This window comes from Somniosus microcephalus, chromosome 18 (genome assembly GCF_052327205.1).
Source record: "Somniosus microcephalus isolate GS21.2 chromosome 18, FLI_Smic_1.0, whole genome shotgun sequence".
Taxonomy (NCBI): Eukaryota; Metazoa; Chordata; class Chondrichthyes; order Squaliformes; family Somniosidae; genus Somniosus; species Somniosus microcephalus.
This window is the reverse complement of record NC_141004.1, coordinates 83,664,037-83,681,797: the sequence shown is the minus strand read 5'-3', so window position 1 is coordinate 83,681,797 and position 17,761 is coordinate 83,664,037. Positions and strand designations below refer to the sequence as shown.

Below are 17,761 nucleotides of genomic sequence, written 5' to 3'. Positions count from 1 at the left end.
AATAGCTGAGGCCCCAGCACTGATCCCTGTGGCATCCCAATAGTTACAGATTGCCAACCGGAAAATGACCCATTTATCCCGACTCTCTGTTTTCTGTTAGTTAGCCAATCCTCTAACCATGCTAATATATTACCTCCAACACCATGAGCTCTTATCTTGTGCAGTAACCTTTTATGTGGCACCTTATCGAATGCCTTTTGGAAATCCAAATGCACATCTACTGGTTCCCCTTTATTCACCCTGCTTGTTACATCCTCAATGAACTCTAATAAATTTGTCAAACACGATTTCCCTTTCATAAAACCATGTTGACTCTGCTTGATTGTATTATGATTTTCTAAATGTCCTATTACCTCCTTAATAATGGACTCCAGCATTTTCCCAATGACCGATGTTAGGCTAACTGGCCTATAGTTTCCTGCTTTCTGTCTCCCCCCCCCTTTCTTGAATAGGGGTGTTACATTTACGGTTTTCCAATCCGCTGGGACCGCTTCAGGATCTTAAGGAATTTTGGAAGATTACAACCAATGCATCCACTATCTCTGCAGCCACTTCTTTTAAGACCCTGGGATACAGGCCATCAGGTCCAGGGGACTTGTCAGCCTGTAGTCCCATTAGTTTGCCTAGTACTTTTTCTCTAGAGATTGTTTTAAGTTCCTCCCTCCCTTTTGCCGCTTGATTTTCCACTATTATTGGGGTGTTTTTAGTGTCTTCTACTGTGAAGGCAGATACAAAATATTTGTTCAGAGTCTCTGCCATTTCCTTGTTTCCCATTATTAATTCCCCAGTCTCACCCTCTAAGGGACCAACGTTTACTTTAGCTACTCACTTCCTTTTCATATACTTGTAGAAGCTCTTACTATCTGTTTTTATATTTCTTGCTCGTTTACTCAATCTATTTTCCCCCTCTGTTATTTTTTTAGTCATCCTTTGCAAGTTTCTAAAAATTTCCCAATCCTCTGGCCTACCACTAATCTTTGCAACATTGTATGCCTTTTCTTTCAATTTGATACCATCCTTAACTTCCTTAGTTAGCCATGGATGGTTCATTCTTCTCGGAGAGTCTTTCTTTCTCACTGGAATATATCTTTGTTGAGAGTTATGAAATATCTCCTTAAAAGTATGCCACTGCTTATCTACCGTCTTACCTTTTAATCTATTTTCCCAGTCCACTTTAGCCAACTCTGTCTTCATACCTTTGTAATTGCCTTTATATAAGTTTAAGACACTAGTTTCTACCAAAGTTTCTCACCCTCAAACTGAATGTGAAACTCTATCATGTTATGATCACTCTTCCCTAGAGGATCCTTTACTATGAGATCATTAATTAATCCTGTCTCATTACACATTACCAGATCTAAAACAACCTGTTCCCTGGTTGTTTCCACAACGTATTGTTGTAAGACACTGTCCTCAAGGCTACCTTTGCCAATTTGATTTGTCCAATCTATATGATTAAAATGGCCCACGATTATTGCAGTACCTTTCTTACAAGCCCCCATTATTTCTTGATTTATACTCTGTCCTACAGTGTACCTACTGTTAGTGGGCCGATAGGCTACCCCCACCAGTGACTTTGTTCCCTTATTATTTCTTATCTCCACCCAAACTGATTCTACATCTTGATTTTTCGAGCCAAGATCATTTCTCACTACTGTACTGATCTCATCCTTTATTAACAGAGCTACCCCACCTCCTTTTCCTTTCTGCCTATCCTTTCGAAATGTCAAATACCCCATAATATTCAGTTCCCAGCATTGGTCACCTTGCAACCACGTCTCTATAATGGCTATCAGATCACACCCATTTATTTCTATTTGTAACGTCAATTCATCTATCTTGTTACAAATGCTGCGTGCATTCAGAGAAAGAGCCTTTAATTTTATCTTTTTACCATTTTTCCCTACTCTGACCCAATTTGCTGGTGCACTCTTTGCTTGTATGCTCTGTCCCTTCCTGTCACACTCTGGTTATCGTTACCCTGCACTATTGCTTTTTAACTTTCTAAGTGTCCCCTCACCTGAGCCCTCCCCCCAACTATTTAGTTTAAAGCTCTATCTACAGCCCTAGTTATTCGATTCGCCAGGACACTGGTCCCAGCATGGTTCAAGTGACGCCCATCCCAACAGAACAGCTCCCTCTTTCCCCAGTACTGGTGCCAGTGCCCCATGAATCGAAACCCATTTCTCCCACACCAATCCTAGAGCCACGCATTCAACTCTCTGATCTTACTGACCCTATGCCAATTTGCACATGGCTTAGGTAGTAATCCAGAGACAACAGCTACAACGGCGCACTGACCCTTCTCCAGTGTGGCCCTCGCCCATCTCACCGGGCAGAAGGGACACTCTCAGTGTCGGCCGCCTGAGGTAACAGGCTGTGCAGTCCACCAGACATGTGAACAAAAGGTTTTAATAGGCATGTGGACCTTTCCAAAGGAAGCTGTCAGTAGTGCACGCACAGCTTCCACTGCAGTCACGGTGCACCTGTACCACACGCACAGCTCCCACTGCAGTCACGGTGCACCTGTACCGCAGGCACAGCTCCCACTAGTTACAGTGCGCCTGTACCGCACGCACAGCTCCCACTGCAGTCACAGCGCGCCTGTACTGCACGTCCAGCTCCCACTGCAGTCACGGTGCGCCTGTACCGCACGCACAGCTCCCACTGCAGTCACAGCGCGCCTGTACTGCACGCACAGTTTCCATTGCAGTCACGGTGCGCCTGTACCACACGCACAGCTCCCACTGCAGTCACGGTGCACCTGTACCGCAGGCACAGCTCCCACTAGTCACGGTGCGCCTGTACCACACGCACAGCTCCCACTGCAGTCACGGTGCACCTGTACCGCAGGCACAGCTCCCACTAGTCACAGTGCGCCTGTACCGCACGCACAGCTCCCACTGCAGTCACAGCGCACCTGTACCGCACGCACAGCTCCCACTGCAGTCATGGCGCGCCTGCACCGCACGTCCAGCTCCCACTGCAGTCACGGCGCGCCTGTACCGCACGCCTCCCATTGCAGTCACGGTGCGCCTGTACCGCACGCCTCCCACTGCAGTCACGGTGCGCCTGTACCGCACGCACAGCTCCCACTGCAGTCACGGCACGCCTGTACCGCACGTCCAGCTCCCACTGCAGTCACGGCGCGCCTGTACTGCACGCACAGCTCCCACTGCAGTCATGGTGCGCCTGCACCGCACGTCCAGCTCCCACTGCAGTCACGGCGCGCCTGTACCGCACGCCTCCCATTGCAGTCACGGTGCGCCTGTACCGCACGCCTCCCACTGCAGTCACGGTGCGCCTGTACCGCACGCACAGCTCCCACTGCAGTCACGGCACGCCTGTACCGCACGCCTCCCATTGCAGTCACGGTGCGCCTGTACCGCACGCCTCCCACTGCAGTCACGGTGCGCCTGTACCGCACGCACAGCTCCCACTGCAGTCACGGTGCACCTGTATCGCACGCCTAGCTCCCACTGCAGTCAAAGTGTGCCTGTATGGCATGCCTAGCTCCCACTGCAGTCAAAGTGTGCCTGTATCGCACGCACAGCTCCCACTGCAGTCAGGGTGCGCCTGTACTGCACGCACAACTCCCACTGCAGTCACGTGTGCCTGAACCGCACGCACAGCTTCCACTGCAGTCGCAGCGCGCCTGTACTGCACGCACAGCTCCCACTGCAGTCACGGTGTGCCTGTACTGCACGCACAGCTCCCACTGCCGTCATGGCACGCCTGTACCACACGCACGCCTCCCACTGCAGTCACGGCGCGCCTGTACCATACGCACGCCTCCCACTGCAGTCACGGCGCGCCTGTACCACACGCACAGCTCCCACTGCAGTCACAGCGCACCTGTACCGCATGCACAGCGCGCCTGTACCGCACGCACGCCTCCCACTGCAATCACGGCGCGCCTGTACCACACGCACAGCTCCCACTGCCGTCATGGCGCGCCTGTACCACACGCACGCCTCCCACTGCAGTCACGGCGCGCCTGTACCATACGCACGCCTCCCACTGCAGTCACGGCGCGCCTGTACCACACGCACAGCTCCCACTGCAGTCACAGCGCACCTGTACCGCATGCACAGCGCGCCTGTACCGCACGCACGCCTCCCACTGCAATCACGGCGCGCCTGTACCACACGCACAGCGCGCCTGTACCGCGCACACAGCGCACCTGGAACTCATGCTTTGACTGGGCAGCCACGTCTCAAGGATGAATCAAGCATCCAGAAAAGGAGAGAAAACCTCCCTCCGTGCCAGACCGATTGGTGTCACACTGTAGACGGAAGCAACCTTACCAATCAACATCTCGTACATGATGACCCCGAGTGACCACCAGTCACACAGTTTGTTGTAGCCGGTCTGCATGAACACTTCGGGCGCGATGTAATCTGGAGTCCCCACAGTGGAGAAGGCCTGAAGGTAAGGGTGAGATAAAGACAGAACTGTAAGGGGATTGGGGATCAGGGATCAGAACGGAACACATCCTCACCTTCAAATTAATGTGGGCCACACGCCTTATAACATGGTCTAGTTTCACAAGCTCTAGGGAAACATAGGTGTCAGACAGGTTGTCTCACCTGCACCTTTGTGTCAGTACATCAACTAAAATGCAACTCAGCCACTCAATATCATTCCCCAAACCCCCGTGCAAGGCCTGACGTGTAGGATTGTGACGTACATCGAACGCATTGCAGGTCATCAAGCCAGTTATCCACCTTACCCCAGCACCCAGCATCCCTCACACACCAAACACATTCTGGAGGGTGGAGGGCCCCTGCAGACATTCCACACCAGCTTCCAGCACTGATTTGCCAAAGGCTTTGTCTTCCACTCGTTAAAGGTAGACAATAACGTTTGGGAAGTTCGAGGAGGCCTCCATGTCGCAGCCTTGACAACACCATCAATCAAAGTCTGACAGACAGCACTATTAAGATTGCCCCCCTGTGCCACAGACCATTTCCTCACAAGATGGCAGAGTAAGAGTAAGTACGACTCTGTGAGGACCTCACTGGGCACTATATCCAAACAGGGCCTGTGGATGAGCTCCTAGCAAGCTGAAGACAACAGCTGCAACACTCACCCAAATAGAATTTGGGTTTAAACCTTTAGTTCTATGGGCACGAACCAGTCCCCTGGGCTGAGTAATGTTCGGAGGTGTGATTATTTAATTGGCAATCTGTGGGAGTGGGATTAATTAATTGGGTCAACAAGTAGTAGTGCGATGACCCGGGGGGGGGGGGGGGGGTTTGTCCAAGCTGGGAGAAGATCAGATACAGGACCTGCCTTGTGGAGTTTGAGTGCGTGGTCAGCGAGTGAGGCAATACTGACCGTGTGGGGAGGGTGAAGAACAAGTCTTTGGGATTTCAAAGCTTACAATACAGGTTTTGCGGATATCGCCTGGGATTCCACACGGAAACACCGATACAAATAGTACAATTTCCCCACGTACCGAACAGCACCATTTCAAACCTCCTTTTCACTCGCAACAGAATTTCTGACCAGGAACTGTAGCAGGTGCATTCTGGGAATGAAGTGTAGCCCTCGGCCAGTCACTGCTAACAACCCCCCACCCTGGGTCACACCTCATCACGGTAACTATACTCACCAGCTGCCGCCGGTTCCTCTTCCAGGTTTCTGCTTTCCGCTTCGAGTTCATGTTCTGAAAAGCTGAGGGAGGACATGTTCAGTACACACATCAGATCATCACGAGGCATTAGGGCAGCAAGGCCAGGATTTAACCCCGCCAGTACCACTGGTTAAAGACTTGTGCAACCCTCCGACGATGGCCATGCGCTGAAGTCACAGAGCAGAGTGACGCCAGTTAGCCTATCCCAGCTAGGGCACCAGCCAGGATTCATATTCCTCATGCCTGCCCAGGGATGCTAGACAGTGAATGTGTGGGTGTCAGAGGACAGGCTGGGATCAGGCTTCACTCCTCCTCTCTGAACCACCTGCTCGCACAGCCTGCCAACAATCCCCACCCAAGCTTACATGACCAATCTTCTTCATTTTGGTAGGAAGAGTGAGGAGAGGCAATATTATCCAAATGGTACAATTTTAAAGGGGGTGTACGTACACAAGGTGACAGGGCAAGTTGTGAAGGCCGTTAAAAAAGCATACAGGATCCTTGGCTTTATAAATAGAGGCATAGAGTACAAAAGAATGGAAGATATAGTAAACCTTTATAAAACACTAGTTAGGCCCCAGCTGGAGTATTGTGTCCAATTCTGGGCACCACACTTTAGGAAGGATGTCAAGGCCTTGGAGAGGGTGCAGAGGAGATTCACTCGAATGGTCCCAGGGATGAGGGACTACAGTTACTTGCAGAAACTGGGGGTTGTTCTCCTTACCACATAGAAGGTTAAGAGGAAATTGGATAGTTCAAAATCATGACAGGTTTTGATAGAGTAAATGAGTGTGTTTCCACTGGCAGGAGGGTCAGTAACCAGAGGACACAGATTTAAGAAAATTGGCAAAAGAACCAGACATGACGTGAGGAAAAATATATTTACGCAGCAAGTTGTTGTGATCTGGACTACACGGCCTGAAAGGGTGGTGAAAGCAGATTCAATAATAATCTTCAGAAGGGAATTGGGTCATTTCCTTGACGGGGGAAAAATTGCTGGGCAATGGGGAACGAGTAGGCAGTGGAACTAATTGGATAGCTCTTTCAAAGAGCTGGCACCGTCACGATGGGCCAAATGGCCTCCTTCTGCACTGCATCTTTCTATGATGAAGCTGCTGACACCCACGAAACCATGACCCACCCAAAGTCAGCGCCTTCAGACAAGGGGAACAAGGGGAAACGGAGAAAAAATCCTTAGTATGCTCAGTTTTACATCACCTCCCATACCAGTTCCAGCGAAAGCAGTGTCCTTCTCCCACGGCTCCACATCGTCTCACAGCACCTCAAGTAACCTCTCTTACCAAATCCTCATCCTGAGCGTAAAACCACCATCGGGCCTGTGCCAGTTCTTTACTGAAACTAATCCCACTGCCCCGCTCTCTCCCCACAGCTCTGTATCAATCCCAAACTAATCCCACTGCCCCGCTCTCTCCCCACAGCCCTGTATCAATCCCAAACTAATCCCACTGCCCCGCTCTGTCCCCACAGCCCTGCATCAAACCCAAACTAATCCCACTGCCCCACTCTCTCCCCACAGCCCTGTATCAATCCCAAACTAATCCCACTGCCCCGCTCTCTCCCCACAGCCCTGTATCAATCCCAAACTAATCCCACTGTCCCGCTCTCTCCCCACAGCCCTGTATCAATCCCAAACTAATCCCACTGCCCCGCTCTCCCCACAGCCCTGTATCAATCCCAAACTAATCCCACTGCCCCACTCTCTCTCCATAGCCCTGTATCAATCCCAAACTAATCCCACTGCCCCGCTCTCTCCCCACAGCTCTGTATCAATCCCAAACTAATCCCACTGCCCCGCTCTTTCCCCACAGCTCTGTACCAATCCCAAACTAATCCCACTGCCCCGCTCTCTACCAATCCCAAACTAATCCCACTGTCCCACTCTCTCCCCACAGCTCTATCAATCCCAAACTAATCCCACTGCCCCGCTCTCTCCCCACAGCTCTGTATCAATCCCAAACTAATCCCAATTCCCCACTCTCTCCCCATCGCCCTGTACCAATCCCAAACTAATCACGCTGCCCCGCTCTCTCCCCATAGCCCTGTATCAATCCCAAACTAATCCCACTGCCCCGCTCTCTCCCCACAGCTGTGTATCAATCCCAAACTAATCCCACTGTCCCGCTCCCTCCCCACAGCCCTGTACCAATCCCAAACTAATTCTACTGCCCCCGCTCTCTCCCCACAGCTCTATCAATCCCAAACTAACCCCACTGCCCCGCTCTCTCCCCACAGCTCTGTATCAATCCCAAACTAATCCCACTGCCCCGCTCTCTCCCCACAGCTCTGTATCAATCCCAAACTAATCCCACTGCCCCGTATCTCCCCACAGCTCTGTATCAATCCCAAACTAATCCCACTGCCCCGCTCTCTCGCCACAGCTCTATCAATCCCAAACTAATCCCACTGCCCCGCTCTCTCCCCACAGCTCTGTATCAATCCCAAACTAATCCCACTGTCCCGCTCTCTCCCCATAGCCCTGTATCAATCCCAAACTAATCCCACTGTCCCGCTCTCCCCATAGCCCTGTATCAATCCCCAAACTAATCCCACTGTCCCGCTCTCTCCCCATAGCCCTGTATCAATCCCCAAACTAATCCCACTGCCCCACTCTCTCCCCATAGCCCTGTATCAATCCCAAACTAATCCCACTGCCCCGCTCTCTCCCCACAGCTCTGTATCAATCCCAAACTAATCCCACTGTCCCGCTCTCTCCCCATAGCCCTGTATCAGTCCCCAAACTAATCCCACTGTCCCACTCTCTCCCCACAGCCCTGTGTCAATCCCAAACTAATCCCACTGTCCCACTCTCTCCCCACAGCCCTGTGTCAATCCCAAACTAATCCCACTGCCCCGCTCTCTCCTCACAGCCCTGTATCAATCCCAAACTAATCCCACTGCCCCACTCTCTCTCCATAGCCCTGTATCAATCCCAAACTAATCCCACTGCCCCGCTCTCTCCCCACAGCTCTGTATCAATCCCAAACTAATCCCACTGCCCCGCTCTTTCCCCACAGCTCTGTACCAATCCCAAACTAATCCCACTGCCCCGCTCTCTACCAATCCCAAACTAATCCCACTGTCCCACTCTCTCCCCACAGCTCTATCAATCCCAAACTAATCCCACTGCCCCGCTCTCTCCCCACAGCTGTGTATCAATCCCAAACTAATCCCACTGTCCCGCTCTCTCCCCACAGCCCTGTACCAATCCCAAACTAATTCTACTGCCCCCGCTCTCTCCCCACAGCCCTGTACCAATCCCAAACTAATCCCACTGTCCCACTCTCTCCCCACAGCTCTATCAATCCCAAACTAACCCCACTGCCCCGCTCTCTCCCCACAGCTCTGTATCAATCCCAAACTAATCCCACTGCCCCGCTCTCTCCCCACAGCTCTGTATCAATCCCCAAACTAATCCCACTGCCCCGCTCTCTCCCCACAGCTCTATCAATCCCAAACTAATCCCACTGCCCCGCTCTCTCGCCACAGCTCTATCAATCCCAAACTAATCCCACTGCCCCGCTCTCTCCCCACAGCTCTGTATCAATCCCCAAACTAATCCCACTGCCCCGCTCTCTCCCCACAGCTCTGTATCAATCCCAAACTAATCCCACTGCCCCGCTCTCTCCCCACAGCTCTGTATCAATCCCAAACTAATCCCACTGCCCCGCTCTCTCCCCACAGCTCTGTATCAATCCCACACTAATCCCACTGCCCCGCTCTCTCCCCACAGCCCTGTATCAATCTCAAACTAATCCCACTGCCCCGCTCTCTCCCCACAGCCTTGTACCTAGCTCTGCTTCAAATATTTATCCAATTATTCCTTAAAAGATGCAATGGTCTCTGCCGCAATCACTCCCTGTGGAAAACATTCCGTGCTCCAACAACCCTCTGTGTAAATAAAACTCTCCTAACCTCGCTCCTTGATGCGCTATCAATTACTCATAAAAGACTTGAGAGTTAAGAGAGTAACTAAAGGCTTTTATTAACAAAAGAATGAAGGTCTGCCTCGAGTGGTCGACCGGTCCAGAAATACAAAGGGCTGGGGAGCAGTCACCTTTATACTAGGACTTGTGGGAGGAGTCAGCCGAGGCATGTCCAGGCATGTACACAGTGGAATACAAACAGTGGTTTACCACATTCACCCCTTGTTTAAAATTGAGTCCGGCGGGGTGAAGTGTATTAAAAGTTAGTGTATTGGAGTCTCTCCGGAGGTCTTGTCTGCCGCTGTGATCGGCGTGGCGACGGCAGGGGTAGTGGAGCTTCCGGCGTCGAGTCCTGCGTGGGCTGTGGCACAGGCGTGTCGTCCTCGTAGATGTCGAGCGGGTCGCGGGGCCCAGGCCTGCCGTCTGCTGGGGCTGGATATCGGATCGTGGGGGGGGGTGGTAGTGGGTAGTGGGTTACTGCGGCCCCCGAGGGTGCAAGGTCTCTTATGGAGACTGTGTCCTCCCGCCCGTCCGGGTATGCAATGTAAGCATACTGGGGGTTGGCGTGGAGGAGGTCGACCCTCTCGACCAGGGGGTCCGTTTTATGGGTCCTCACGTGCCTTCTCAGTAGGACCGGCCCTGGGGACGTCAGCCATGGCGGTAGCGATGTCCCCAATGTGGACTTCCTTGGGAAGACAAACATTTTCTCATGAGGGGTGGCGTTAGTGGCAGTGCAGGGCAGTGACCGAATAGAGTGGAGCGCATCGGGGAGCACATCCTGCCAGCGGGAGGTTGGAAGGCCCCTAGACTTTAAGGCTAGCAGGGCGGCCTTCCAAACTGTCGCATTTTCTCTTTCCACCTGTCCGTTCCCCCGGGGGTTGTAACTGGTGGTCCTGCTTGTGGCAATACCCCTAGTTAGCAGGTACTGACGGAGTTCGTCGCTCATAAACGATGAGCCCCGGTCGCTATGGATATAGCTGGGGAAACCGAACAGGGTGAAGAGGTCGTTCAGACATTTAATGACCGTGGCACTGGTCATGTCCGGGCAGGGGATGGCGAACGGGAAACGGGAGTACTCATCAATAATATTGAGGAAGTACACATTGCGGTCGGAGGAGGGGAGAGGCCCTTTAAAATCAACGCTCAGGCGCTCGAAGGGGCGAGTGGCTTTTATCAGGTGGGCCCTGTCTGGTCTATAAAAGTGCAGAGGTCATTGTGGAGGGCCCGCAGTCTATCGATCTGCGCGCTGGCGCAGGTGCCACGCGATAGCGCATCCGGGGGTTCATTGAGCTTCCCGGGCCGGTACAAGATCTCGTAATTCACAGAATCACAGAAACCCCACAGTGCAGATAGAGACCATTTCGGCCCATCGAGCCTGCACCGACACATATCCCACCCGATCCCCGTAACCCCTACACCAACACATATCCCACCCTATCCCCGTAACCCCAATTGTAGGTGGAAAGTTCGATTCTCCACCTCAAGATCTTGTCATTTTTGATTTTGCCCCTCTGCTTGTTGTTAAACATGAAAGCAACTGAACGTTGGTCAGTGAGCAGGGTAAATCGTTTTCCGGCCAGGTAGTGCCTCCAATGACGCACAGCCTCCACAATCGCCTGGGCCTCCTTCTCAACAGCGGAGTGTCTGGTCTCCGGGCCTTGGAGGGTTCGTGAAAAGAAGGCCATGGGTCTCCCCGCCTGATTGAGGGTAGCGGCCAGGGCAAAGTCGGACGCGTCGCTTTCCACCTGCAAGGGGATGGATTCGTCCACTGCGTGCATGGTGGCTTTGGCAATGTCTTCCTTGATACGGTGGAAGGCTAAGCGGGCCTCTGCCGTCAAGGGAAAAGAGGTGGACCTGATCAGCGGATGGGCCTTGTCCGCATAGTAGGGGACCCACTGGGCATAATAGGAGAAAAACCCTAGGCACCTCTTCAGGGCCTTGAGGCAGTGGGAGTTCCATAAGGGGACGCATCCGGTCGGGGTCGGGGCCGATGACTCCGTGTTCCACAACACAGCCAAGGATTGCGAGGCGGTTTGTGCGGAATATGCACTTCTCCTTGTTATATGTCAGGTTCAGGAGTTGGGCGGTGCGGAGGAATTTTTCGAGGTTTGCGTCATGGTCCTGCAAGTCACGGCCGCAGATGGTCACATTGTCCAGATATGGGAAAGTGGCCTGCAACGCATTTTGATCTACCATCCGGTCCATCTCCCTTTGGAAGACGGAGACCCCGTTGGTGACGCCAAAGGGAACCCTAAAGAAGTGGTAGAGGCGGCCGTTTGCCTCAAAGGCAGTATACTGGCGGTCCTCAGGGCGGATAGGGAGCTGGTGGTACGCTGATTTCAGGTCAATGGTCGAGAAGACGCGGTAATGCGCGATCTGGTTGACCATATCAGCTATGCGGGGGAGTGGGTAGGCGTCCAGCAGGGTGTAGCGATTTATTGTCTGGCTGTAGTCGATGACCAGGCGCTGCTTCTCGCGGTCTTAACGACCACAACCTGGGCTCGCCAGGGGCTGGTGCTGCCCTCAATAATCCCTTCCTTCAGGAGCCGCTCCACTTCGGTTTTAATGAAAACCCTGTCCCCGGCACTGTATCGCCTGCTCTTTGTGGCGATGGGCTTACAGTCGGGGGTGAGGTTAGCAAACAGTGGGGGGGGGGTGACTCTGAGTGTGGAGAGGTTGCACCTGGTGCGCGGCGGGCAATTTGGGAGCTGCTGGCTGCGGACTGTGAGTGGGGGTAGGGGTCCACCGTACGCCATCGTAACACTTTTAAGGTGGCACTGAAAATCTAACCCCAGCAGGACGGCAGCGCAGAGGTCAGGCAGGACCAGAAGTTTAAAATGATCGTACACGGTCCCGTCTACTACGAGTGTCACTACGCAGTAGCCGCCGATGTCCGCCGACTGGGACTCGGAGGCCATAGAAATCCGCTGGTGCGCAGGCAGGACTGGGAGAGAGCAACGCCGCACCGTGTCGGGGTGGATGAAGCTCTCCGTGCTCCCAGAGTCAAAAAGGCAGATTGTATCGTGGCCATTTACCTTAATGTCCATTGTGGAACTGGCCAGCTGGTGCGGTCTCGCTTGGTCCAGTGTAACGGATGCCAGCATAGGGGTCGGTGTGTCGCTGCGGGTATCAGATGAGGCGGTGTTGGGGGCCTGCTGCGTTCTGGCTGTCGTCCAAGATGGCGGCGTCCATGATCCCCATGTGGCTGGAGGCGTCCAAAATGGCTGCTGTATCGGTGGTTCGCACATGGCCGGGGAGGCCCAAGATGGCGGTCCGCATGGCCCACACGCGGCGCTGCTGGGGTTCGGGGTGGCTTTGGCCCTGCAGACGTTAGCGTAGTGTCCCTTCTTCCCGCAGCCCGAGCAGATCGCGTTTTTCGCCGGGCAGCGCGCTCTGGGGTGTTTTGCCTGGCCACAGAAGTAGCATTTCTGGCCTTGGGGCACTGCTGTCTGGCCTTGAGACACTGCTGCGGTAGTTGGGCCGTTGCTGGGGTGTGGCTGGGGTGGCACGGCGCTATGAGGTGGTCCGACCGTGTCCCAGGCTGTCATTCCCCGCGGCGTCCACGGTGCAGAGGAGTAGGCATCCATGCCCCGGTAGGCTGCATCCAATGATAGTGCGAGTTCAGAGGCCTTGTTGAGGTCGAGGTCACTCTGCTCCAACAGTCGCTGTCGGGTGTAATTGGATCTGTGGCCCGCTACAAAAGCGTCCCGGATAAGTTCCTCTGTGTACACGGCGGCCTTTACATCCTTACAACCACAGGCCCGGCCAAGCACAGACAGTGCCTGAAGGTATTCCACGGTCGATTCCCCAGGTTGTTGTTTACGACTCCCCAGAAGGTGCCTGGCGTACACTTCGTTCACTGGACGCGTGTACTGGTCCTTGAGGAGCTTGATAGCGTCCGCGTACGAGGTCGCGTCTTGGATGACCGAGTACACTCGGTGGTTCACTTTGGAGGTCAGGACATCCAGTTTGTCCTCGTCCGATTTGATTGCTGCGGAGGCGGTCAGGAATTTTTCGAAACACTTAAGCCAGTGAGTAAACTTGGTGGATGAGTCCGCCTCCCGATGATCTAAGTCCAGGCAAGCTGGTGTGAGGATCTTCTCCATTATAAACATTTTGTTCATAAAATTGATGCGCTATCAATTACTCATAAAAGACTGAGAGTTAAGAGAGTAACTAAAGGCTTTTATTAACAAAAGAATGAAGGTCTGCCTCGAGTGGTCGACCGGTCCAGAAATACAAAGGGCTGGGGAGCAGTCACCTTTATACTAGGACTTGTGGGAGGAGTCAGCCGAGGCATGTCCAGGCATGTACACAGTGGAATACAAACAGTGGTTTACCACACTCCTCACTTAGTGACGATTTTTAACTGACAACCCGAGTCCCTGACTCCCCACCCGGAGGAAACAGTCTTTCCCCACGCACGATCCAAACCCTTCAGAATTTAAAAACCTCTTCAATCTCCTCCTGACCGTCTCTGTCCCAAAAGAAATAGTTCCAGTCTCAAATCTCTCTACATAACTATAGCTTCCCATCCCTGGCATCATCCTGGTCAATCCATGCTGTTCGCTTTCTGTGGCTTTAATGCCCTTTCTATAATGGAGTGCCAAAAGCTACACGCAATCTAACCAGTGTTCAGCACTAATTCATCCAGTACTTCCAGTGTCGGGCACTAATTCATCCAGTACTTCCAATGTTGGGCACTAATTCATCCAGTACTTCCAATGTTGGGCACTAATTCATCCAGTACTTCCAATGTTGGGCACTAATTCATCCAGTACTTCCAATGTTGGGCACTAATTCATCCAGTACTTCGTGTTGGGCACTAATTCATCCAGTACTTCCAGTGTTGGGCACTAATTCATCCAGTACTTCCAGTGTTGGGCACTAATTCATCCAGTACTTCCAATGTTGGGTACTAATTCATCCAGTACTTCCAGTGTTGGGCACTAATTCATCCAGTACTTCCAGTGTTGGGCACTAATTCATCCAGTACTTCCAGTGTTGGGCACTAATTCATCCAGTACTTCCAATGTTGGGCACTAATTCATCCAGTACTTCCAATGTTGGGCACTAATTCATCCTGTACTTCCAGTGTTGGGCACTAATTCATCCAGTACTTCCAGTGTTGGGCACTAATTCATCCAGTACTTCCAGTGTTGGGCACTAATTCATCCAGTACTTCCAGTGTTGGGCACTAATTCATCCAGTACTTCCAATGTTGGGCACTAATTCATCCAGTACTTCCAATGTTGGGCACTAATTCATCCAGTACTTCCAGTGTTGGGCACTAATTCATCCAGTACTTCCAGTGTTGGGCACTAATTCATCCAGTACTTCCAGTGTTGGGCACTAATTCATCCAGTACTTCCAATGTTGGGCACTAATTCATCCAGTACTTCCAATGTTGGGCACTAATTCATCCAGTACTTCCAATGTTGGGCACTAATTCATCCAGTACTTCCAGTGTTGGGCACTAATTCATCCAGTACTTCCAATGTTGGGCACTAATTCATCCAGTACTTCCAGTGTTGGGCACTAATTCATCCAGTACTTCCAGTGTTGGGCACTAATTCATCCAGTACTTCCAATGTTGGGCACTAATTCATCCAGTACTTCCAGTGTTGGGCACTAATTCATCCAGTACTTCCAGTGTTGGGCACTAATTCATCCAGTACTTCCAGTGTTGGGCACTAATTCATCCAGTACTTCCAATGTTGGGCACTAATTCATCCAGTACTTCCAATGTTGGGCACTAATTCATCCAGTACTTCCAATGTTGGGCACTAATTCATCCAGTACTTCCAGTGTTGGGCACTAATTCATCCAGTACTTCCAATGTTGGGCACTAATTCATCCAGTACTTCCAGTGTTGGGCACTAATTCATCCAGTACTTCCAATGTTGGGCACTAATTCATCCAGTACTTCCAATGTTGGGCACTAATTCATCCAGTACTTCCAGTGTTGGGCACTAATTCATCCAGTACTTCCAGTGTTGGGCACTAATTCATCCAGTACTTCCAGTGTTGGGCACTAATTCATCCAGTACTTCCAGTGTTGGGCACTAATTCATCCTGTACTTCCAGTGTTGGGCACTAATTCATCCAGTACTTCCAGTGTTGGGCACTAATTCATCCAGTACTTCCAATGTTGGGCACTAATTCATCCAGTACTTCCAGTGTTGGGCACTAATTCATCCAGTACTTCCGGTGTTGGGCACTAATTCATCCAGTACTTCCAATGTTGGGTACAAATTCACCCAGTACTTCCAATGTTGGGCACTAATTCATCCAGTACTTCCAATGTTGGGTACAAATTCATCCAGTACTTCCAATGTTGGGCACTAATTCATCCAGTACTTCCGGTGTTGGGCACTAATTCATCCAGTACTTCCAGTGTTGGATACTAATTCATCCAGTACTTCCAGTGTTGGGCACTAATTCATCCAGTACTTCCAGTGTTGGGCACTAATTCATCCAGTACTTCCAGTGTTGGGCACTAATTCATCCAGTACTTCCAGTGTTGGGCACTAATTCATCCAGTACTTCCAGTGTTGGGCACTAATTCATCCAGTACTTCCAATGTTGGGCACTAATTCATCCAGTACTTCCAATGTTGGGCACTAATTCATCCAGTACTTCCAATGTTGGGCACTAATTCATCCAGTACTTCCAGTGTTGGGTACTAATTCATCCAGTACTTCCAATGTTGGGCACTAATTCATCCAGTACTTCCAGTGTTGGGCACTAATTCATCCAGTACTTCCAATGTTGGGCACTAATTCATCCAGTATTTCCAGTGTTGGGCACTAATTCATCCAGTACTTCCAGTGTTGGGCACTAATTCATCCAGTACTTCCAATGTTGGGCACTAATTCATCCAGTACTTCCAATGTTGGGCACTAATTCATCCAGTACTTCCAATGTTGGGCACTAATTCATCCAGTACTTCCAGTGTTGGGTACTAATTCATCCAGTACTTCCAATGTTGGGCACTAATTCATCCAGTACTTCCAGTGTTGGGCACTAATTCATCCAGTACTTCCAATGTTGGGCACTAATTCATCCAGTACTTCCAGTGTTGGACACTAATTCATCCAGTACTTCCAGTGTTGGGCACTAATTCATCCAGTACTTCCAGTGTTGGGCACTAATTCATCCAGTACTTCCAGTGTTGGATACTAATTCATCCAGTACTTCCAGTGTTGGGCACTAATTCATCCAGTACTTCCAATGTTGGGCACTAATTCATCCAGTACTTCCAATGTTGGGCACTAATTCATCCAGTACTGCCAGTGTTGGGTACTAATTCATCCAGTACTTCCGGTGTTGGGTACTAATTCATCCAGTACTTCCAATGTTGGGCACTAATTCATCCAGTACTGCCAGTGTTGGGTACTAATTCATCCAGTACTTCCAGTGTTGGGTACTAATTCATCCAGTACCTCCAGGTGAGATATGCAAAAAATTGTTTCGATCTTCCACCTGTGGAATTTTTAACCAGCTGAGTTCTGGTGCAGGTTGCAGAGCCAATGCAGTCTGGTTAAATCACACTCTGATTAAACAAGGTCCCTACAGGTACCTGTGAGGAAGAGAGAAATCCCCATCTGAAGTCAAGAGTGACCCCTGGCGATGGGGGAGGGCTCTGTCCAACCGAAGCCTGGCGATTAGGGGGGGGGCGGTGGTGGAGAAGAGCCTATCCAACCAGACTCCGGCGATTAGGTCCAGTTGGATGGCTTTTCTAGATCAGTATGCCAAGGAACCTACAAGGGAATTGGCTATTAGATCTAGTACTGTGCAATGAGACAGGGTTAATTAATAACCTTGTCGTAAAGGAGCCTCTGGGGAGCATTGATCATAATATGATAGAATTTTATTTTGAGTTTGAGTGTGATTTACTTAAATCCGAAACTAGGGTCCTAAACCTGAACAAAGCAAACTACATAGGTATGAGAGGCGAGATCGCCAAGGTAGGTTAGGAAACTAGATTAAAAATGACATTAGAAAAGCAATGGCAAACATTTAAAGAAATAATTCATAATTCGCAACGAATATACATTCCCTTAAGGAATAAAAACAACAGAGGAAAAATGGTCCAACCGTGGCTAACAAGAGAAATTAAAGGAAGTATTAGATTAAAGGAAGAAGCTTATAATGTGGCCAAAAAGAGTAGTAAGCC

The 17,761-nt window shown here is 51.1% G+C and overlaps 1 protein-coding gene across 6 annotated transcripts in view; it reads right to left on the bottom strand.

Moving 5' to 3' along the window:
* The window catches only part of LOC147105419 (serine/threonine-protein kinase 38), a 175,617-nt gene that overhangs the window by 30,659 nt on the left and 127,197 nt on the right, over positions 1-17,761 (bottom strand). For all 6 annotated transcript variants that reach the window (XM_086011719.1, XM_086011717.1, XM_086011718.1 and 3 more), the window contains 2 exons: positions 5,618-5,679; positions 4,308-4,425 (listed from right to left, as the gene is read on the bottom strand). In XM_086011719.1, the coding sequence (XP_085867845.1) occupies positions 4,308-4,425; positions 5,618-5,679 (180 nt within the window). The remainder of the gene's footprint in view (positions 1-4,307; positions 4,426-5,617; positions 5,680-17,761) is intronic.